Genomic DNA, 23715 nt, shown 5'->3' with positions numbered 1-23715 from the left:
TGTATGGCATGGCTAAGATCCTCTAAATCAGATGATATATAAACTTAGAAGACAGACATATCACTGAAAATTTTCCTCAGAAATTTTCAGAACTTGTGCTTGGTATCAGCAAAGATAGTCAAGAAAACATGACCTTAATAAAACAAAGGTAGCCAAACATAAGGGGAAAATATACTCTGATAAGAGTACACACAACAAAAGATCTGTATGTCAATCAAGAAAATTCAAGAAATCACAGAAATGTCATAACAGATAATAAATCCACATAGAAGAAGAGAAAATGTGACACCAGACAATTGAGGTAAGTGGTTGTCAGGAGTATAGATCAGATGAGATCTTTCATAATGCACTGAAACTGAACTGGAACTAGAAATAATGATTGTCATAGAGTTCAGTAAATGGACAGTCAGATAATAAATCATTTGTGTTCCTGAGGAAGAAAAAAAAAAAAACCAAACCAATTAAAACAGAGTCAATCATCAAATTTATAAAGGAAGAATATTTTTCCAGGATGAGAAAAAACAGTGTACAAGTTGAAAATCTCATAGTGTCCCAGACAAGGTTCAGTGTCAAATACACATCTAGATCTCTTGACAAAAAAAAAAAATAATGTTATAGGATAAAGATTTCCTACCTTCTTCCAGGAACCAAAAAGATAACCTAAAAGAATAAAAATCACACCAGCCTTAGACTTCTGCTCTATAACAAAACACTAGAAGAAGGTGGAATGATATGTATATAGTTATTTGAGAAAATTTATGACCCAAGAATCCTATAATACATAAAGATAAAGGCAATGGAAAAGAGATTCTGATATATGCAATTTCTCAAAAATACACCATCTATGTAGTTGTCTTATTGAAAAATAACCTAAAGATACAGTTTAGCAAGCAAAAGGGTGAATTTAAATCAAGACTCAAGAAAGGGAAATAGTAAAAGTATAACAAAAGACTTTGATCCTGAAGCTGAAGTTCCGACACTTTGGCCACCTAACATGAAGAGCTGACTCACTGGAAAAGACCCTGATGCTGGGAAAGATTGAAGGCAAAAGGAGAAGAGAGCGTCAGAGGATGAGATGGTTAGATAGCATCACTGACCCAATAGACACGAATCTGAGCAAAGTCTGGGAGATAGTGAAGGACAAAGAAGCCTAGCATATTTCTGTCCTTTGGGTCACAAAGAATCAGACATGGTTTAGTGACTGAACAACAATCAAGCAAGAGACTTTAGTGATGGATAAATGACTGTGACTGTTGGGATAAAATGGAACATATTGTTTTGAAAAAGATTAGTAATAGAGTATGTAAAGTTTGTGCTGGTGCTCAGTCATGTCTGACTCTTTGCAACCTCATGGAATGTAGCCCTCCAGCTCCTCTGTCCATTGGATTGTCCAGGCAAGAATACTGGAATGGTTTGCCATTTCCTCCTCAAGGGGATCTTCCTGACCCAGGGATCGAGCCTGTATCTCCTGTGTTTTCTGCATTGGCACATGGATTCTTTACCTCCGAGTCACCTAGAAAGTCCATGTAAAGATTAGTGATAAGTAAAATGTGAAATTGGTCTTCCCAGGTGGCTCTAGTGGTAAAGAATCCACCTGCCAATGCAACAGACATAGAGATGCAGGTTTCATCCCTGGGTAGGGAAGATTTCCTGGGGAAGGGCATGTTAACCCATGCCAGTATTCTTGTCTGGAGAATCCCATGGACAGAGGAACCTGGAGGGCTATGGGCCATAGGGTCACCAAGAGTTGAACAAGACTAATGGAACTTAGCACATATGCATGCAAGATGTTAGAAATATAGCTACATATGTTATGTATGTAATATCAAGAATACTATATAATTTTTTACCACATTCTGTAAGTCAAAACACTAAAAATTGTATTTGGTGTAAATGTATAAATTTAAATGTCTTAAAATGTCAACAGTAATAAAACATAATAAAAAGATTAAGTGGTTTACAACAGAAAAAAACAACTCGGTATTACTGTTATGATCATTTTGAAATACAGATATCAAATAATTATACATTGTATGTTCAAAACTAATACAATGTTATATCAATTATACCTCATAAAAGAATGTGGTAAATTCTACTTGCAACTCTCTGGGCTTTTATTATTTATCTTTGCTATGAAATAGACAGTTAATCATGGGCTTTGGAACTTACGACTGTTGAGAAAATTCCTCATCTTTTTGTTGTCGATAGCTGAAATAAACAAAACATGAATTAGTTGGTGGAAGTGTATGTTCCTATTTTCATGTGATTTTGTTCAAATGGTTACTATAAAATGCCTATTGCCCAAAGAATCCATATAAGATATTTTTTGTAACCAAGAAATATATAAATAACCCTCTACTCTGATTTGGTTCAAAATGTATAATTTTACTCTAAAAAGGTAACATTTTGTCTTCTGATTTTCACTAAGAAACCAAAAAACGGAAGTTAGGAAATGAGGAGAGAATGATTAGGATAAATGTCCATGGCTGATTTCTGTGGGACCTCCAATAAAACTAAGGGAAACAACCTCTATTCCCATCACAACTGGTGTTCGCTGTAGCAGTTGGACTAACCTATGTGTGTTAGGCATATGCCTGGAAGCCAGGTTGATAGGCATCCCAGGTCCCTCACAGACCAATTCCCAGGCCTTTGACTACAAAGAGTGGGAACTTGATCATTGCAGGTTGATGGCTTCTCTCACTGAGGATGACTCTCACAGCGAACACGGTGGAAGTCAGCAGGTACTGGAGGCATGAAGGTCTCTTGTATACAGCCAGCCCCCTATCTCTCCCTCCACTTTACGTCTCCCTTCTGTGACACCTTTTCCCCTTCAAACTTATCTTAGTGTTTCTTTATAGTCAGTTTCATTTGATTGGGGTGGTTTGGTATTTGTTTTATTTGTTAGAAAGTAGGAAAGTATATCATATTTTCCACAATAATACTGACATTTCCATAAGGGGAATGTGAGCCCCAAATCCTATTAGAAGTCTCCTGGACATTTTACTTCTCTTTATTTAGTGTGAGCTTTGTATTGCAGAAGAAAATGTATGTGGTAGAATTTTGGTTATCAAGGATGGTCATAGAATATCATTTAATATTAAAAGTCAGTATACATGTATATATATATATAATATACATGTAATAAATGTATATTTATTTATAAATATAATAATAAAAAGTCAGTATACATGACCAGGAAGGCTGAAAAATGATTTTTAAAATTGTAAAATAAGAAACTCTACAATTTTAATTTATGGTGGATATTTTACTTTAGCTTACATAATCATGTGTTAGGCACAATTATATTACCAGGAATTGAGATTTAGTTTGACATTGCCATTTACAGAGTGCTGGAAAATGCCATGTTTTTATTTGGAATATAATTGATTTAAAAATAAAGGTGGATACCATATTCTTAATCATTTCTTATTACTCTATGAAGAAGTTATCACTGTTGTGTATGGGGATTCTATCAAAATGTATTTAAAGGATTTTCCTGGTTTTCTAACAACAGAGAAATTAGACAATCTGTTTTTTAAATTCATAGTTGTTGGGAGGGGAAAAGATTCAAGATTTAAAGGACAAGTCTTATTTTTTGGTATTAAATCAGAAGCAACCACATTTGGAAATACTTAATTAGAAACAATGAACAGAGTTGGAATGCCTAATGCCTGTGAGACATATGCTAGAGTTCAGGGGGAGGAATAAGAAAATAAAAAGACACAGTCCCTGATCTTGGCACTTATAGTCTTATTTGAAATACATTATTTTACTTTCTCTAATTTTGTGTTGGTACAGAAAAACAGAAATGTCTCTCAGTTTGGATTCCCACTGGCTGTGAGGCAGTTTTAGTTTTACTTTCATAACCTTTTGAGCTCCATTTTTTTTCTGCTTTTGGGGGAAAATGAAATGACAGCTTTTCTGAGTTTGTATTGTGAAGAATCTGTGAGGAGATGACTAAAATTGTTTTAAATTGGAAATAAGCTAGAGAGAATCTCTTTATGGTTCATGTTAATGCTTCTTCCAACAGGCTTCAACCTTCATAAAGATTCTGTTTCTTTGATACTATGGAAGCTAACCCCCAGAACTGGCCTCTGGGAGTCAGGATACCTGTGCTTTAATACCGCCCCTGCCCCGCCCCCCCGCCGCCAACGCTTGCAGGTCCCATGTTTGACACCTTCCCTGAGTCTGTGAAGTGAAGTGAAGTCACTCAGTCGTGTCCGACTCTTTGCGACCCCATAGACGGTAGCCTACCAGGCTCCTCCATCTGGTGCAATTAATGCCTACCCTTTCATGCTTTTGAAAAGATCCAACATGAAAATTCACATACGGGGTGAATTAAAAACCCATAGTGATGCCCAAGTTAAATATGAAAAAAAAAATCATAAAACTAGACTTTACCTCATAGCGAATTTTTATTTTAGTTTTAATCCACACTGACATACATTCACCAAGGGTGAATTCTTGAAATGAGAGAATACATTGACCTGAATTCTTATGAAAAATACAAAGAGGATTGTGAAGGGAGGGAACCACAAAGATGGTAAAAGGACTTACGTGTGAGTGTAAATGATGGTTTGTATATAGTCAAAGGCATCGGTTCTCTCTTCAGACTTTGATATAGAATCCTTTCAATTTTTTTCCTGACTTGCTCAGCACTATCAGTAGATGGGAATCGAAACACAAGCACCATATGAATGTTCATACCATTTTGATCTGGACTAAAGAGGAAAAAGCAGATAGAGGTAATCATAATAAAGTCAGTTCTCTAACCAGGAACTATTTTTACACGTTATGATTCACACTAGATTTAAAGAAACATAGTGAGTGGCATGTGTGCGTATCAGATTTTTAAATGATCTCTAGGAATACCGGCTAAGATAAATAGCTGGAAAAAACATTATTCTTGCCTCTAACTTAGCTCACCATCTAGCTGTGAGATAATTTTAGTTTCATAACCTTTTTGAACTTCAAAAAGAGGAGGTTGTGGGAGGAGGAGAGGTTCGTGAAATCATGCTTTACACGTGCACTTAGGTGATTCGCTTTTTAAGGGATTCTGAACCAAGTTGTAACCAAGGTCATTATTCCTCAGTTGTGGTGTGGCAAAGACAATGCTTTGTATTCACCAAACCCTTCTTCTAAGCTTTGCCTTCTAAGCAAGAGCTAAATTTCATTTCCTCGCCTTCCTTGCAGTTTATTGAAACTCTCTAGTGAATCCTGGACAGTGAAATGTGGGGAGAAACGATGTACCTGCTCCCAGACCTGGCCCTGGAAGACTTCCTGTACCATCCTCCATGCTTTCACTCTTCCCTTATTCGCCACCCAGAGATTCAGTGGGCAAGTCCATTCTACAATCCCAATCATCCCTACACCCACTTATGCCACGTCTGTTTGGACTGCACCATGGAAATTAAATAGATCTTTATTGTGTTGAGCCATTGGTATTTTGGGGCTTGGTAGTCAGTTAATATGAGTTTGAAACATGGATGATTAAAGAAAGCAATTATAAAAGGAGATCATTTGATAAGTTCAAATATAAAAATTTACAATAATGTGTAGAGGTCTAGAAACCCTCTAGTTATATTTTGAGAACAACTTTAGTTGGACATATACAAAAAATGAAGGAAGAAAGGAGAGTAGAAAGGGGAAAAGGGATAGAAAAGACATGGGCTCTTGACCATATGTATATTTACCATCAAGAAATGAAGTAAATAAGTACTACAAATATATATGTGTATTTACATATATATGTATATGCATGTTATCACATGTGTATATATATCTATATATATAGATATATATGTTGTTTAGCTACTAAGTTGTGTCTGACCCTTTGCAATCCCATGGTCTGTAGCCTGCCAGGTTCCTCTGTTCATGGGATTTTCCAGGCAAGAATACTGGAGTAGTTTGCCATTTCCTTCTTCAAGGGGTCTTCTGACTCAGGGATCAAATCTGAGTGTCCTGCCTTGCAGGTGGATTCTTTATCACTGCATCACCTCTGAAGCTCATGTGTATAAATATGTATGTGTGTAAACTGATTGATATCCACAATAAAAATTTTAAAATTTCATCAATTTTTATCAAAATTGATAAAAAACAAGATACATTATTCCAGTAAATGCCAACCCTTTTGGACTTTCTATTAAAATATATTCAGGATAAATTCCAGTAACTTATTTTAGTCTCTGATAATGCATATCCTAATTTATATATGTTGCCTTTTATCAGAACAGAGTGAAAAGGCATCCGAAATAAAATAATGCAGGAGCATTCGAGGAAAAACCTTATTGAAGAGAAAATCATAGTCTGATTTTTGGGTAGGCAGAACTGTGGTGTTGGAGAAGACTCTTGAGAGTCCCTTGGACTGCAAGGATATCCAACCAGTCCATTCTGAAGGAGATCAGCCCTGGGATTTCTTTGGAGGGAATGATGCTGAAGCTGAAACTCCGGTACTTTGGCCATCTCATGCGAAGAGTTGACTCATTGGAAAAGACTCTGATGCTGGGAGGGATTGGGGGTAGGAGGAGAAGGGGACGACAGAGGATGAGATGGCTGGATGGCATCACTGACTCGATGGATGTGAGTCTGAGTGAACTCTGGGAGTTGGTGATGGACAGGGAGGCCTGGCGTGCTGTGATTCATGGGGTCGCGAAGAGTCGGACACGACTGAGCGACTGAACTGAACTGAAAGTGAGGATAATCAAAAGGGGCTGGCCTTTATGGGCTAAGTCACTTCAGTGGTGTCCAACTCTTTGAGACTCTAGGACTACAGCCCACCAGGCTTCTCTGTCCATGGGATTCTCCAGGCAAGAATACCAGAGTGAGTTGCCATGGCCTCCAACCCAGGAATCAAAACCATGTCTCCTGCATCTCTTTCATTGGCAGGCAGATTTTTTACCACTGCCGCCACCTGGGACACCCCAAGCCAAGTTTACATACCTTAATTTGATAACATGAGATTTGATAAACCGACCCTCTCCAGAATGTTGAAATATCCTAGACATCTGAATAGAAAAAAATTTAAAGTGTTAATCCTAAGAAAGTGTTACTCCTCATCTTATCTAGAGACTTATGGAAAAGGTAAGAATGCCAGTTTATTCCAAGACTTGTGAACTGGCTATCTGCAGTGGTAAGACTTCAACCAAGTTCTAATCCTTGTAAAACTGAACAATCTTATCATAATAGTTTGATTCTGCTCTAAAATGATATAACAGAGTTGTGTACATTGTAGAGTTGTGTTGAGGATTAAAAGAAACAATGTATACCACATGTCACACATTGCCTGATATACTAAACACTATTCATAATGTTCATTTTGATTGTCAAATAAACTATTGGTGCTATTTTTCAAGGCAGCAATCCTCACTTTTAAGAAAACCTACCATATATTTGTCTCATTCTCCAATATGGCATTCTAGTCTACTATTGATATCAATTTGCTCATTTCTCACATGAATATCCCTTATGAGAGCATTTGACATAATATGTATCAACACCTGTCTTGTGACTCTGATACCCTCACACACAATCATCTCTTTGGCAGGTCTATATTTCATCACATTTCATACTGTCAGCATTTTATTACTTGGCTTTTCTAGTCTGAACCACTGAAGGATTTTGGATATTCCATGAAATTATCTCCTAAAGGTACCTGATTCCCAAGGTACCCTGCCTTCCAGTATTGAGGCACTGCCTGAAAAGATTAAAAAAAAAAACACCAGAGTGAAAGTCAAAATTCAGAAATTGCAGGTCCATGGAAGTTTACGTAGGGCCCAGTTCCATGGTAAATCATGCCCCCCTTGGGAAGAGGGAATATTGGTTCCCTTGCCCAATAGATTCTTCCTTTTCCTTGATTCCTCTAAATTAATAACAGTGCTCAGTAGATTTTACCTTGTTAAATATTCAGTCTCCCTCTCTTCCTTCCATCCCACTGCTGTGGTCTAAAATCAGCTCATTCGAAACTTGTGTTCAGGTTTTTGCAGTGGTCTTCTCACTGGCACATTTATGTGGTTCAACTCTGTCTTTCCTCCCCTACTTGTTACCCAACATGCCAGCAGCCAGGATGATATCCCTAAAGCACAAGTCTGAGTATATTACACTCCTGCTTGAAACCCAGTGTCTCTTAGTATGAGCTCCACAATCTTAACCCTTCATGGGTCTTGTTGTTATTGCTGTTTAGTCACTCAATTGTATCTGACTCTTTGAGAACCCATGGACTGCAGCATGCCAGGCTTCTCTGTTCTTCATTATCTCCCAGAGTTTACTCAGACTCATGTCCATTGAGTCGGTGATACCACCCAACCATCTCATCCTCTGTCATCCCCTTCACCTTCTGCCTTCAATCTTTCCCAGTATCAGGGTCTTCTCTAATGAGTCAGTTCTTCACATCAGGTGGCCAAAGTATTGGAGCTTCAGCTTCAGCATCAGTCCTTCCAATTAATATTCAAGGTTAATTTTCTTTAGGATGGACTGGTTTGATCTCCTTGCAGTCCAAGGGACTCTCAAGAGTCTTCTCCAGCACTACAGTTCAAAAGTATCAATTCTTTGGCCCTCAGCCATCTTTATGGTCCAACTCTCACATCTGTATATAACTACTGGAAAAACCATAGTTTTGATTATATGGACTTTTGTGAGCAAAGTGATGTCTCTGCTTTTCAATACAGTGTCTAGGTTTGTTATAGCTTTTCTTCCAAGGAGCAAGCAGATTCTAGTTTTACGGATGCAGTCACCATCCACAGTGCTTTTTGGGGCCCAAGAAAATAAAGACTGTCACTGTTTCCATTTTTTTCTCCATCTGATTGCCAGAAAGTTATGGGACTGCATGCCATGATCTTACTTTTTTGAATGTTGAATTTTAAACCAGCTTTCTAATTACCCTCTTTTATCCTCATCAAGAAATTCTTTAGTTCTTCTTTGCATGCTGCCGTTAGAGTGGTATTATCTGCATATCACAGGCCTTTTTTAATCCTACCCCTATTATCTTCTCTATTACCTGTTCTTTCCTAATCTCAATGGCCTGGTTCACACCTTTACACTTTTGCACATTCATTTCCCTCTTCCTTCAGTATACTTTTTTTTTTTCAGGTAAGTTTCTTCAATGACAATTATGGTGTTCTCCAGTGACAACTAACTTGTCTTTGACTTGCCTTCCTCAAACAAAATTAAATTCTCCTTTTCATGGCAAATAGATGGAGAAACAGTGGAAACAGTGGCAGACTTTATTTATTTATTTTTTTGGCTCCCAAATCACTGCAGATGGTGACTGCAGCCATGAAATTAAAAGACACTTACTCCTTGGAAGGAAAGTTATGAGCAATCTCGACTGCATATTAAAAAGCAGAGATATTACTTTGCCAACAAAGGTCCATCTAGTCAAGGCTACAGTTTTTCCAGTAGTCATGTATGGATGTGAAAGTTGGACTATAAGGAAAGCTGAGTGCTGAAGAATTGATGCTTTTGAACTGTGGTGTTGGAGAAGGCTCTTGAGAGTCCCTTGGACTGCAAGGAGATCCAATCAGTCCATCCTAAAAGAGATCAGTCCCGAATGTTCATTGGAAAGACTGATGTTGAAGCTGAAACTCCAATACTTTGGCCACCTCTTGCAAAGAGTTGACTCATTGGAAAAGACCCTGATGCTGGGAAAGATTGAGGGCAGGAGGAGAAGGGGATGACAGAGGATGAGATGGTTGGATGGCATCATCGACTCAATGGGCATGAGTTTGGGTAAACTCTGGGAGTTGGTGATGGACAGGGAGGCCTGGCATTGCTGCAGTCCATGGGGTTGCAAAGAGTTGGACATGACTGAGTGACTGAACTGAACTGAACTGAAGCCACCCCAGCATCTTGCACATGATTCTATTGTAGCAATTATTACACTGGTTTACAATTGTCTTTCCCACTCTGGACTGTATGTTTAATGTTTGACACAATGCCTGGTCCACAGTAAATGCTCAATGTATGTTTGATGGATTCAATAAATGAATGAATAAATGAGAAAATGAATGAAAGATCCAGAATACCATAAAGGAGATAAGATAATAACATGGTTGTTTTTGCTTTTTCTGAAAATCATGTTGCCAAGGGTAAGTAGAACTCTATGGGAATCTAAAAGCAAGGCAGAAGCCAGGAGACCCCAGTAGTGACTCCCACCCCCTTCATAAGTGGTCATTCCAGGGGTTTGGGACAGTTCTGATTTATGTCACTTATGATTCACTAATCTTTTCAGAACACATTTCATTTTCAGTTCTCAAGGAACAAGGAGAAAATGTGATGTTAAGATCTCCGCATGTGTGTAGGCATGCTCACATGTTTGACTCTTTTGTGATCTTATGGATCATAGCCTTTGCTCGTCTGTCCATGGACTTCCCCAGGCAAGAATACTGGAGTAAGTAGCCATTCCCTTCTTCAGAGGATCTTCTCAACCCAGGGATCAAACCCACATCTCCTATATCCTGCTTTGGCAGGCAGATTCTTTACCACTGAGTCATCTGGGAAACCCTTAAGATCTTTAGCACTTTAATATAAATGGCTTCTGAAATTCTGAACTGTGTACATAATGGCACTGTAGGAAAGGATGAGGATTCTGTCATATCAGAGTGTAAGAAATTACTAAGAATCTATTTGAACTAAATTGTTATATTAATAAGACCATGGTCCCTTGAGGAGTCGACCTCTATTTAAAAAATGAGTAGCTTCTGGTATAGTACACTATTGGTGTAACCACTAATAATAGCTTACATGTATTAAGTCCATACTACGTGGTAGGCATTGGACCAACTCCTTAGTCAACTTCATACAGCCTTGAGGGGAGTATTTTCTTTATTCTCATCAGTCCCATTTTATAGGTGAAAAAACTGAAGCTCAAGACACTTAATTGTCTAAATTGGCATTAGAAGTGGTTGTTCTGCCATGTGAACCAGGATATCTGGCTCAAGATCTTGTATTCTTAAGCTTTAAGTGACATTGACAACCCTGAGTTACTTATATGCCTGATGACAGATTTTCAGGTTGGTGGGGGTAGAGGTTTGGGGGCAGGAAGCCCTTAAAGAAGTCCTCAAAGCAACTTTTATTTCCTGAATCTAAACCTAGTAAAAGATAATCTCCTAGGAATTTGCTTTTTTTCTGCTTCTAGTTTAACAGGGCTACGGGAACCACTTTTTTCTGAACACCTAGTCATTGTTGTAACCAATTTCTGGAGAAGTTAAATCTATGTTTATATTTATCTACTGGAAGCTCAGTATATATAAGTAAATGTTATATTTAGTCCAAATTACAAAAAATTAATTGTATCCTTTTTTTAAATGGTCTAAACTTAAGAATGGTTTGGCTTGGAAACTAACAGAGATCATTCTGTCATCTTTGAGATTGCATCCAAGTGCTGCATTTCAGACTCTTTTGTTGACTATGATGGCTACTCCATTTCTTCTAAGGGATTCTTGCCCACAGTAGTATATATGATGGTCATCTGAGTTAAATTCACCCATTCTAGTCCATTTTAGTTCCCTGATTCCTAAAATGTCGACGTTCACTCTGGCCATCTCCTGTTTGACCACTTCCAATGTGCTTTGATTCATGGACCTAACATTTCAGGTTCCTATGCAAGATAGCTCTTTATAACATCGCACCTCACATGCATCACAAGTCACATCCACAACTGAATGATTTCTGTTCATTTCCAAGGCAAACCATACAATATCAGGGTAATCTAAGTCTATGCCCAGACCAATAATGCTGCAGAAGCTGAAGTTGAACAGTTCTATGAAGACCTACAAGACCTTTTAGAACTAACACCCAAAAAAGATATCATTTTCATTATAGGGGACTGGAATGCAAAAGTGGGAAGTCAAGAAACACCCGGAGTAACAGACAAATTTGGCCTTGGAGTACAAAATGAAGCAGATCAAAGACTAACAGAGTTTTGCCAAGAGAACACACTGGTCATAGCAAACACCCTCTTCCAATAACACAAGAGAAGACCCTACACATGGACATCACCAGATGGTCAATACTGAAATCAAACTGATTATGTTCTTTGCAGTCAAAGATGTAAAAGCTCTATACAGTCAGCAAAAACAAGACCAGGAGATGACTTTGGCTCAGATCATGAACTCCTTATTTCCAAATTCAGACTTTAATTGAAGAAAGTAGGGAAAACCACTAGACCATTCACGTATGACCTAAATCAAATCATTTACAGTTATACAATGGAAATAGGAAATAGATTTAAGGGACTAGATCTGATTGACAGAGTACCTAGTGAACTATGGACAGAGGTTCGTGACATTGTACAGGAGACAGGGATCAAGACCATCCCCAAGAAAAAGAAATGGAAAAAGCAAAATGGCTCTCTGAAGAGGCCTTACAAAAAGCTGTGAAAAGAAGAGAAGCAAAAAACAAAGGAGAAAAGGAAAGATATACCCATTTGAATTCAGAGTTCCAAAGAATAGCAAGGAGAGATAAGAAAGCCTTCCTCAGTGATCAGTGCAAAGAAATAGAGGAAAGCAATAGAATGGGAAAGACTAGAGATCTCTTCAAGAAAATTAGAGATACCAAGGGAACATTTTATGAAAAGATGGGCTCAATAAAGGAGAGAAATGGTATGGACCTAACAGAAGCAGAAGATATTAAGAAGAGGTGGCAAGAATACACAGAAGAACTGTGCAAAAAAGATATTCATGACCCAGATAATCACAATGGTCTGATCACTCACCTAGAGCCAGACATCCTGGGATGTGAAGTTAAATGGGCCTTAGGAGACATCACTATGAAAAAAGCTAGTGGAGGCAATGGAATTCCTGTTGAGCTAGTTCAAATCCTAAAAGATGATGCACTGAAAGTGCTGTACTCAATATGCCAGCAAATTTGGAAAACTCAGCAGTGGTCACAAGAGTGGAAAGGTCAGTGTGCATTCCAATCCCAAAGAAAGGCAATGCCAAAGAACGTTCAAACTACTACACAATTGCACTCATCTCACACACTAATTAAGTAATGCTCAAAATTCTCCAAGCCAAGCTTCAACAATATGTAAACCGTGAACTTCCAGATGTTCAGGCTAGTTTCAGAAAAGGCAAAGGAACCAGAGATCAAATTGCCAACATCCGCTGGATCATCAAAAAAGCAAAGGAGTTCCAGAAAAACATCTATTTCTGCTTTATTGACTATACCAAAGCCTTTGACTGTGTGGATCACAATAAACTGTGGAAAGTTCTGAAAGAGATGGGCATACCCTACCACATGGCCTGCCTCTTGAGAAATCTGTATGCAGGTCAGGAAGCAACAGTTAGAACTGGACATGGAACAACAGACTGGTTCCAAATAGGAAAAGGAGTACATCAAGGCTGTATATTGTCACCCTGCTTATTTAACTTATAGGCAGAATACATCATGAGAAACGCTGAGCTGGAGGAAGCACAAGCTGGAATCAAGATTGCTGGGAAAAATATCAATAATCTCAGATATGCAGATGACACCACCCTTATGGCAGAAAGTGAAGAAGAACTAAAGAGCCTCTTGATGAAAGTGAAAGAGGAGAGTGCAAAAGTTGGCTTAAAGCTCAACATTTAGAAAACTAAGATCATGGCATCCAGTCCCATCACTTCATGGGAAATAGATGGGGAAACAGTGGAAACAGTGTCTGACTTTGTTTTGGGGGGGCTCCAAAATCACTGCAGATAGTGATTGAAACCATGGAATTAAAAGATGCTTATTCCTTGGAGGTTAAAGCATCTGCCTGCAATGCAGGAGACCTTCCCTGGGTTGGGAAGATCCCCTGGAGAAGGAAATGGCAACCCACTCCAGTATTTTTGCCTGGAGAATCCCATGGACAGAGGAGCCTGATGGGCTACAGTCCACGGGGTCGCAGAGTCGGACATCACTTAGTGACTTCACTTTACTTTACTTTACTCCTTGGAAGTAAAGTTATGACCAACCTAGACTGCATATTAAAAAGCAGAGACATTACTTTGCCAACAAAGGTCCATCTAATCAAGGCTACAGTTTTTCCTGTAGTCATGTATGGATGTGAGAGTTGGACTATAAAGAAAGCTGAGCACCAAAGAATTGATGCTTTTGAAATGTGGTATTGGAGAAGACTCTTGAGAGTCCCTTGGACTGCAAGGAGATCCAACCAGTCCATCCTAAAAGAGGTCAGTTCTGAGTGTTCATTGGAAGGACTGATGTTGAAACTGAAACTCAAATACTTTGGCCACCTGATACGAAGAGCTGACTCATTGGAAAAGACCCTGATCCTTGAAAAGATTGAAGGCAGGACGGAGAAGGGTGTGACAGAGGATGAGATGGTTGGATGGCATCACCGACTCAATGGGCATGAGTTTGGGTAAACTCTGGGCGTTGGCGATGGACAGGGAGGCTTGTTGAGCTGCAGTCCATTTGGTCGCAGAGTGGACACTACTGAGGGACTGAACTGGACTGAACTGAAACCTAGGAACAGATTACTAGAGGGTACTTCATTTTAAACAAGATAATGACTAAGCCCATTTGTTGTGGTTCAGTCACTAAGTCATATCCAACTCTTTGCTACCCCATGGAGTACAGTAGCCCAGGCTTCCCTCTCCTTTACTGTCTTCAGCAGATTGCTCAAATTCATGTCCATTGAGTTGATGATGTTATCTCACCATCTCATCCTCTGTTGCCCCCTTCTCCTCCTGCCCTTAATCTGGTAAAATGAAAATAAAACATTTTCCTTAAAATCAGACACAAACTGTTGTCCTTGATGTGACTCAGGATCAAAATTAAAATAGCATAATTGAAAAAATATGTGTGGCTCTGACTAAAAGTACACCCAGAGCTTGTGTCTTCCCTCTGGCTGGGAACTACATGCAGATTAGGTCTTTATGGAAGATTAGTAGTTACTGGTGAGAACTAGGAAATCCCTTTCTGGGTCCACCCATGAAAGTAATCAGACAAGTTCTGCAGATACCCTGCTTCTTTCAGGGGAAAAGCTACCAGCAGAGGACAAACACACACACACACACACACACACACACACACCCCAACCCAACAAAAAAACACTCCCCTCCCAAACCACACTAGACTGCTTTCCTCTCCAAGGAAGCTTTCTGCTAGCTCAAAGAGATGTTTACTTCCTCTGAACCCCTAAAATACTGATTGTTTGAGTCACATATTTGACTATTATATTTTGCAATGTGGCAGCTCTAGTATTATCATTTCAATCTTGTAAACTCTTATATGTCATATCATTTGCTACATAAATTTTCTTTTTCTATTATTATCCATGTCTAAACTTCCACATACAAGCAATATTATACACTCCAAATAAGGAAGTAACTGTACTATGTAGACCTTGGCATTTCTCATTAGCTCACACAAAGGAGGTACCCAATAACATTTTCATAAATTCATTGATTCTCCAGCTATGGTTAATCTTAATCAGTGTCACGAAGAAAAAAAAAATGCTAACTTTTGCAGTGCTTCAAGACTCTTTCCTTATATCCCATTGTTTCCTTTTTTTTTTTTTTCTCATTAATTTGTTCATTCAGAACAATTGGCTAGAGTATCCTATATTTCAGGTACTGTGACAATACTGGAAAAAGAGTAGGAATAAAAAGCTGTGGTCCCTGGGCTCATAGAATAGAGAGATAGCCAGTAATAAATAAATAGTTAAATACAAAGGCAGGAATTTGCTGGTGGTCCAGAGGTTAGAACTCCATACTCTCACTGCTAAGGGCTTATGTTCAATCTTCATCAGAGAATTAAAATGCCACAAGCTGTGGAGTGGCCCCCACCAAAAGGTAACTAAAACAGTAAGGTAATACAGGATAATGGCTGAGGGTCTATAATTACTTCCAGAAAGGTAACATGATACATGAAGGATACATGAAGGATCAGAAGGATCAGAAGAAGTAAGCAACAGAAAGAGTAGAATCAGGGGGCAGTTCCAGATAGAAGGAAAAAAATGTGTAGGTAATCTCAAAGAATTGATGCTTTTGAACTGTGGTGTTGGAGAAGACTTTTGAGAATCCAACAAGGAGATCCAACTAGTCTATCCTAGAGGAAATCAGTCCTGAATATTCATTGGAAGGACTGATGTTGAAGCTGAAACTCCAATACTTTGGCCATCTGATATGAAGAACTGACTCATTCGAAAAGACCTTGATGCTGGGAATGACTGAAGGCAGGAGGAAGGGCATGACAGAGGATGAGATAGTTGGATGACATCACTGACTCAATGGACATGAGTTTGAGTAAGCTCTGGGAGTTGGTGATGAACAGGGAATCCTGGCATACTGCAGTCCATGGGGTCACAAAGAGCCGGACATGACTGAGTGATTGAACTGAACTGAATCTCAAAGAAGACCATTATGGTCAGAGAATAGTGAGCAAGGAGGAGAATGTAAGAGTTGGAGAAATAGTCAGAACCTCTGGGTACTAGATGCCAGCAGCTTTCCTCCTCCCAGTGTGACAACAAAAAAAATGTCTCCAAGATTGCAAAATATCTTAGGGAAACATAAGTGCCCATAATTGGAAATCACTGGACCAGACTGTGGATCAAGGCAACTCAACCACAAAGGGAGTCTCTCTGCTCTAAAAGCCCCAGGAGAGACTCAGCACTTGGAAATAATACATGCGAAAAAGAAGACAGAGTTAAAAGAGGTTATAAAAGCTTGTCACTTTTGTATACACTGGTAAAAACCAGTTTTAAAGAATGCACTTTGAAAAGATATCCATTAACAGTGACCAAAAACAAATAAACCCCATATACACATAAAACCAAACAACAACAAAACAGTCATTTAGGATTAAATTTAACTGAGATATACCAGACACTTAAGAAAATTATTTTAAAGCTCTATTGAAATACAGCAAATAAGTATAAATAAATGGTGTCAATTATTTCTCTAGATTTCTAGATTTGGAGCACACTAATCAAAACCCCAATATGAGGGGATGTGAGTGTGTGTGTGTGTGTGTTTACAGGTATATGAAATAAAAAGGACAAGAAAAACTACAGTATACCTGAAGGAGATGATGATAAATCCAGGTATATGGGTTGAATGTTGGCCCCCTAAAGATATATTTGACTCTGGGAACATGTAAATGTGCCCTGACTTGGCAAAGAGTCTTTGCAGATGTAATTAAGGATATCAAGATGAGACCATTGTGTAGACATCATCCAGGAACACTTTGAATCCAATGATAAGTATTCTTTTCAGAGTAGAGAAACAAAGAAACCCAGAGAAGGCCAGGTGAAAATGGAGACAGAGATCAAGTTCATGTAGTCACATGACAAGGAATGCCTGAGGCTACCAGAAGTTGGAAGAGGCAAAGAGGAACTCTTCTCTAGAGACTTCCAAGGCTGCTGACATCTGGATTTTAAGATTTCTGGTCTCCATAACTGTGAGGGAATAAATTTCTGTTGTTTCAAGTCATTAGTTTTTTGTAATTTGCTACAGCAGTCCTAGGAAATTAATACAACATGTATCAACACATTGTCAAACTGTAGAGGTTAAAGTATCATGGTACTGACCTAGTGAAAAACAAGCTGATGGATGGAACAGATTAGAGATCCCAGCAACATTCCATATCATATATGGAAACTTGAATTGTGGTGGAAATGACATGGCAGATCAACCAGGAAAGGACAGACTATTCAATTAGTGGTGCTAAAACAATTGTTTGTTCACACAGCGGGAAAGAACAAAATTAAATCCCTAAATCAACCATACTACCACTGCTATTAGTCATGCAATAGCTGAGACAGGGAAGCAAACTAGGTGTTCATTGATGAATAAATGAATAAAGAAGAAGTGGCATATATGCAATGGTATATTATTCAGACATAAACAAGAATGAAATCTTGCCATTTTTGACAATTTACTGATGGACCTTGAAGGCTTTATGCTAAATGAAGTAGGTCAGACAGAGGAAGATAAATACCATATGATCTCACTGATACAGAATCTAAACAAACAAGCAAAAAACACAAATTCATATCTAGAGAACAGATTGGTGGTTGCCAGGAGTGAGAGATGAGAGTTAGGTAAAATGGGCTGAGGTGGTCAAAAGGTTCAAACTTCCAGTTATAAAATAAATAAGTTATTTGGGATATAATGTATAACATGGTGACTATATCTACTAAGACTTCATTGTATATTTGAAAGTTGCTAAGAGAGTAAATCTTAAAAGTTCTCATCATAAGAAGAAAAATTACTACTACCTATAGTGTTGCAAGTTAACTATACTTATGGTGGCGGTCCTTCTCAATTTATACAAATATCAACAATGATGTTGTACATCTGAAACTAACATAATGTTATATATCAATTATATTTCAATTAAAAATAAAAAATCTAAATAAAGCCACCTACCAATAAAATTAAAAAAGAACTGTGGCAAAAAACTGTAAAAACACTGTCCTATTTAAATGCAAAACTCTATTTAAATAGGTACGAAAAATAAACCAGTGTTTGTTTTCAACATTTAGAATGGAACTACATATAATTGAGCTATATAAGAATAAATAGCCAAATAAAATGCAAATACTTTCCTATGTTGTTAACAATTAAGAGAAAGGAGAGTACAATTAAGAGTGGGAGTGCTAAAGTCCTCCTCCTTTAATTAAGAGAGAGTCTGTTTGACATATGGTAATGTATATGTTTCAATGCTATTCTCTCAAATCATCCCACCCTGTCCTTCTCCCAGTGTGTCCAAAAGTCTGTTCTTTATGTCTGTGTCTCCTTTGCTGCCCTGAACATAGGATTACTGGTACTATCTTTCTAGATTCCATATATATGAGTTAATATATGATATTTATCTTTCTATTTCTGACTTACTTCACTAAGTATAATAGGCTTTAGGTTCATCCACTACATTAGAACTGACTCAAATGTGCTCCTTTTTATAGCTGGGTAATATTCCATGGTGTATATGTACTACAAGTTCCTTATCCATTCATCTGCCAGAAGGATGGGGTAGGTGGGGAGTTTTGAGGGGGATTCAGGATGGAGGGTCACATGTATGCCAATGGCAGATTCATGTTGATGTATGGCAGAAGCCATCACAATATTGTAATGTAATTATCTTCTAATTTAAATAAATAAGGAAATAAAAAAGAAAGGTAGTGTCTATAGCTAATCATAAAAACCATACTAATTAAGTCCCCTTTCTATAGACCCCTTACTTCCTTAGAATAACTCTCATGACTTTAAATTATACTCTAGTCTAACGCTGTGGGTTTTGCTAAAGAAATCTATAGTCTCCAAAGACATGTTTTTTATTAAACAAAAATAGACTCTTTTATTTGACTTTCTGCTATAACAGGCAAGGATTTTGCTTGCCTGATATACTTTAAAAAATTAGAAATGCCTTGATAATTGCCTAGGTTTTCAAGGAAAGCCAAAATAATTGAGGGACACAACTAAATTTGAGGTTCATAAGAATCATAGGCACACAGTCTTGTATGTGACCCTTTATGTGTTTCAAAAGCAAAATCACAAAATGATGAGGCAAAGCATCACAATCGTATATTCTTATGTTGAAGGAAAAGTTTAAGGAAAATGAACCAAGAAAGAGAATTAACAGTTTAAAAACTGATCTTTTTTTTAAACATAGAAATTTAAATTCAAACATAACTTAAACTGAGAATACCTGTTTCAACCAACAATTTCCTCAGATGTTAATTAGTTGCCTACTCTAATCTACATACGTTTAATGGCATATGACATTACTCTAAATATTTTACATACATTAAGTTATTTAATCTTCACAACCATATGACCTAGTATATTATCCTCATTTTATAGAAGAAGAAACTGAGCCATGGAGCAATTATGTTCCTATAACAATCACATTCAATGTCAGGCAGAGAAACATTCATAAACTTTCAAAATTTCTATTGGGCTTACCATTCTCTCAATCTGATGACTCCTTTCTATAAATTGTTTTGAGGTTCTTATTCCATAACATTCTCTATATTTTATATTTGTAGCTTTAAAAGAGGCAAGATAGTAGAATGACTTATCATCTGAAAGGTAAAAATAAACAAAAGATCCATGCTTAGACGTGATCAATTGCTTGTCCCCTTCCCCTATGAAATAGATTTACAATAACACAGCTTATTTCTTCTTAGCATTATACAATTAGTCATAGTCATTTTTAAAAATAGTGTGTAATTTTTACCATCGCACCCAACTAAAATAGAGTGTACTTTCAGAACACCCATTTATAGTGTCTATGCATATAAAATTTTTCACACAATTAGATACACAACATACACACAACATCCACAACAATGAAAATTCAAACACTGAAAACAATTGCTGACATTCATATAATAAAAATTACCGTTTTCCTTAAAGAATTGTAATATAGGTATGTTATAACTAACTGCATTATGAAGCTATATCGAAATGGGGCGATCACTTTTTTCTATGCTACTGACAAGCTTACTTAAATACAAACCAGTATTTTAAATTTGCATTTTCTTTTTGCTCATGCAGGCATCAATTCTCTGTAATGGACTCCTAACAAACCACTGTAGCTTCTGTTGTCAAGGGCAAAACAGTTGTTATATCTAACATCATGTTTCTTTTGGTCTTTTTCAAAAATCATCTTGATTTCTTAGCAGACTTAATCATATTCCTTGAAAGTTTGTCTTTGGCTTTATGAAGCCATCTTCTGGTTTTCCCCCTTGCTCTTACTTTGGAGAACTCTCTAGTTCTGTCCTTTGTTGTTGCTGTGTAGTTGCCAAGTCGTGTCCGACTCTTTTGCAGCTCAGCAGACTGCAGCCCTCCAGTCTCCTCTGTCCATGGGGTTATCCAGGCAAGAATACTGGAGTGGGTTACCATTTCCTTCTTCAAGGGATCTTCCTGACCCAGGGATTGAACCCATGTCTCCTGCATTGGCAGGCAGATTTTTTACCACTGAGCCACCAGGAAAGCCCACTTCTATCCTTAACCAGGGTCATTTACCTCTTTTTAGATTCAAACCTTGCTTCATATTCTCTGTTTTCTATCTTCTTAACAACTTACTCGTCTATACATTCACCCAAAATATGGCTTAATTCTCATTTGTAATATCCCATTTTTCAGTCTTAAGATCTATGAATGCAACTTATTAATATCTTCTGAATCCCTTATCCTATCCAGAAGAGTTATATCCTTAATTCAGATCCTCATCAACCACCCAGCTAATGTCTATCCAAAACAAAATGACCTTTCTATTAAAAAAAGTACTCTGTCTAGATTCTCTGTCTTAAATTCTGTCATTACAATCTACTTCATGACCCAGACTGGAATTTTTAAAGTAAACTTTGATCTCTTCCTATTAATCAACAGATTCTGAAAATTTTATCTCCTAAATTTTAAAACTTCATCTTTTTACAAACTCTATTTTCATTAGTGCTGTAGTTCATTTCCTCGTCATTTATTGTCTGGAAAATGTAACAACTTTCTAACCAGTACCCTGCCTCATGTTCTGTTTTCCTCAGTTCTATTCCCCACATAGCAGCAGAAAAATCTTTTTAAATTGCAAATTTGACAATATCACTTCTCCAGTTAAAACACCTTCATTTTTCTCCATTGCCAATGGGGAAGGAGTCACAGCACTTTACTATGATCTACAAAGGTTTTCCTTGACCTAGGTCCTGCTTACCTCTTGAGCATATTTTTTGCCACATTCCCTTAATAATTTCTGTTGAAACTATAGCAGACTGCTTATATTTGTCTGCATTCACCACACAGTCTTCTTAAAATTTTTCTTACATTATCCCTTTCACCTTTTTATAGACCACTCCACTGAAGTGTAGGAGCTTCAGCTTCAGCATCAGTTCTTCCAATGAATAGTCAGGGTTGATTTCCTTTAGGATTGACTGGTTGGATGTCCTTGCAGTCCAAGAACTTACCACTGTATTAATTTCCTATTGCTGCTGTGACCAGTGACCACCAATTTAGGTCAAAAGTCTGAAATGAGTTTTACAGGGCTCAAATTAAGACCTGTTTGTGTGTCTGTTTGTTTTTCTGGAGGATCTAAGGGGTGAATCTTTTTCCTTGCCTTTTTTGGCTCCTAGAGGGATCCTCGTTCCTTAGCCTGTGGTTATACATCACATTGTTTTCCTCTTCCCTGCTTCTATTGTCATATAGCCTTCTTCCTTCTTTGGGCTTTTTGCCTGTCCTTTATAAGGATACTGGGATTACATTTAGGGCCCATCCAGAAAATCCAGAATAACGGCTCTTCAAAATCCTTGAAGCAATCACATCTGGAAAGTCCCTTTTGCCATATGAGGTAACACTCATTAGTTACAAAGGTTAAGACACAGATGTATTGGGGTGTGGGGACATTATTCAGCCTAACACAACTTCTATGATATTTTTAAAATACCTTTTTCCCATTATTTATATTATTCCTTTACTTTTTTATTTCTTGAACACATGAAATATTGAAGATGAACTGCATTCTAAACACAAAAGATATTAACAAGAAAGACATAGAGGTTAATGTAGGTTATTTTTTATTATATGAGTTTAAGAAATGAATATGATCAATCCCCCAATAAAGTAGGTAAGCTAGTAAACTGAGCACATTGGACAATAATTCATCCCCATTTGGGAATTCTTTCAAATGTGGTTTTATTGTTATGGGTCATACAATTCTGTAAAATTTTTGACAAAGTCTCAGTCATATGTGATTATAAATACACATACCAAAGACAAAGGTAAATGACTTTGGTTGATTTTCATTTGGTTTAAATGTGGTACTGACTCTGTATTTTTTCACCTAAGGTAGAATAATTCTGAGTTTTTTCTTCTTCCTTCAGTCATAAAACAATGTCTTTTTTCTTTCAAAAATAATGTTTAATCTTTAGCCCTTTAAAGATATTTTTCATGTAATTTTCTCATATTATTAGTTTTTCTTAGAGCACCTCATTGACATATTGATTTTGAAAAATATATATATTACACTCAACACATGATATGATTTGTTTTTATTCTAAAGATAATGTTTTCATTCTTTTTTAAAAAAAATATGTATTTGTTTTCAATTGTCTTTGTAATAATGTAAATATATTGCAAGCATCACTGGGTGGAAATATGAAACATAGGACTCAATATTGGGGCAAACTATAATTTAATATCAGTAAAAGATTAATAATTAAAATGCTAATAGCATGCAAATGGAATTTTTATGACTGAGAATTTCAAGATATTAAGTCATGGAGCACTGAGGCAATAGAAATGTGACCTGTATACTTACCCTCAACAACAAAATGAGTAACAATACCAATGGCAATTCCTATGATCGCTATGATTGCCAGTGTGAAAAGAGATAGACTTATAGGGCCCCAGCATTGCTGTCTTCTTTGATATTCAACTTGTGGGTAATTAGCTTGTGAACATTCAAGTGGTCTGTGATAATGGAAAGAAAAACAGTAAGGTAAAAAAAAAAAAATTGTAGTACAGTTCTCTTCCAAGTCCACGTGTGATATAATTCTGTGAAAAGAGTTTCTACTGCTAATTCACAATAAGATACTTAGATTTTGATAGGAACACCAGGTTTTGTTTACGCTCCCCCAGCACCTCAATCCCTGTATGTTTTAATTAAAGCTCTACTGATGTTGTGGTGAAGGGAGGGCATCTCCCCTCTATATTTTGTCAAACATATTGGCAATAATGTTTGGGTGGTGAAGTACAAAAGCTCATGTAATAAGAAGGTAATTTATCGATAACATTTTAATATTTT

The 23715-nt window shown here is 37.3% G+C and overlaps 1 protein-coding gene across 1 annotated transcript in view; it reads right to left on the bottom strand.

The window, feature by feature from the left end:
• Positions 1-23715, bottom strand: part of LOC147370576 (transmembrane protease serine 11F-like) — a 116120-nt gene that overhangs the window by 16778 nt on the left and 75627 nt on the right. The window contains exons 2-6 of the mRNA XM_086407328.1: positions 23230-23381; positions 19884-20002; positions 6940-7004; positions 4558-4721; positions 2170-2208 (exon numbers count right to left, since the gene is read on the bottom strand). Coding sequence (XP_086263454.1) covers positions 2170-2208; positions 4558-4721; positions 6940-7004; positions 19884-20002; positions 23230-23381 — 539 coding nt within the window. The remainder of the gene's footprint in view (positions 1-2169; positions 2209-4557; positions 4722-6939; positions 7005-19883; positions 20003-23229; positions 23382-23715) is intronic.

This window comes from Bos grunniens, chromosome 6, assembly GCF_055505025.1.
Source record: "Bos grunniens cultivar Pamir isolate PY7600 chromosome 6, Bosgru_T2T1.0, whole genome shotgun sequence".
Lineage (NCBI taxonomy): Eukaryota > Metazoa > Chordata > Mammalia > Artiodactyla > Bovidae > Bos > Bos grunniens.
This window is presented reverse-complemented; position numbering and strand designations above follow the sequence as displayed.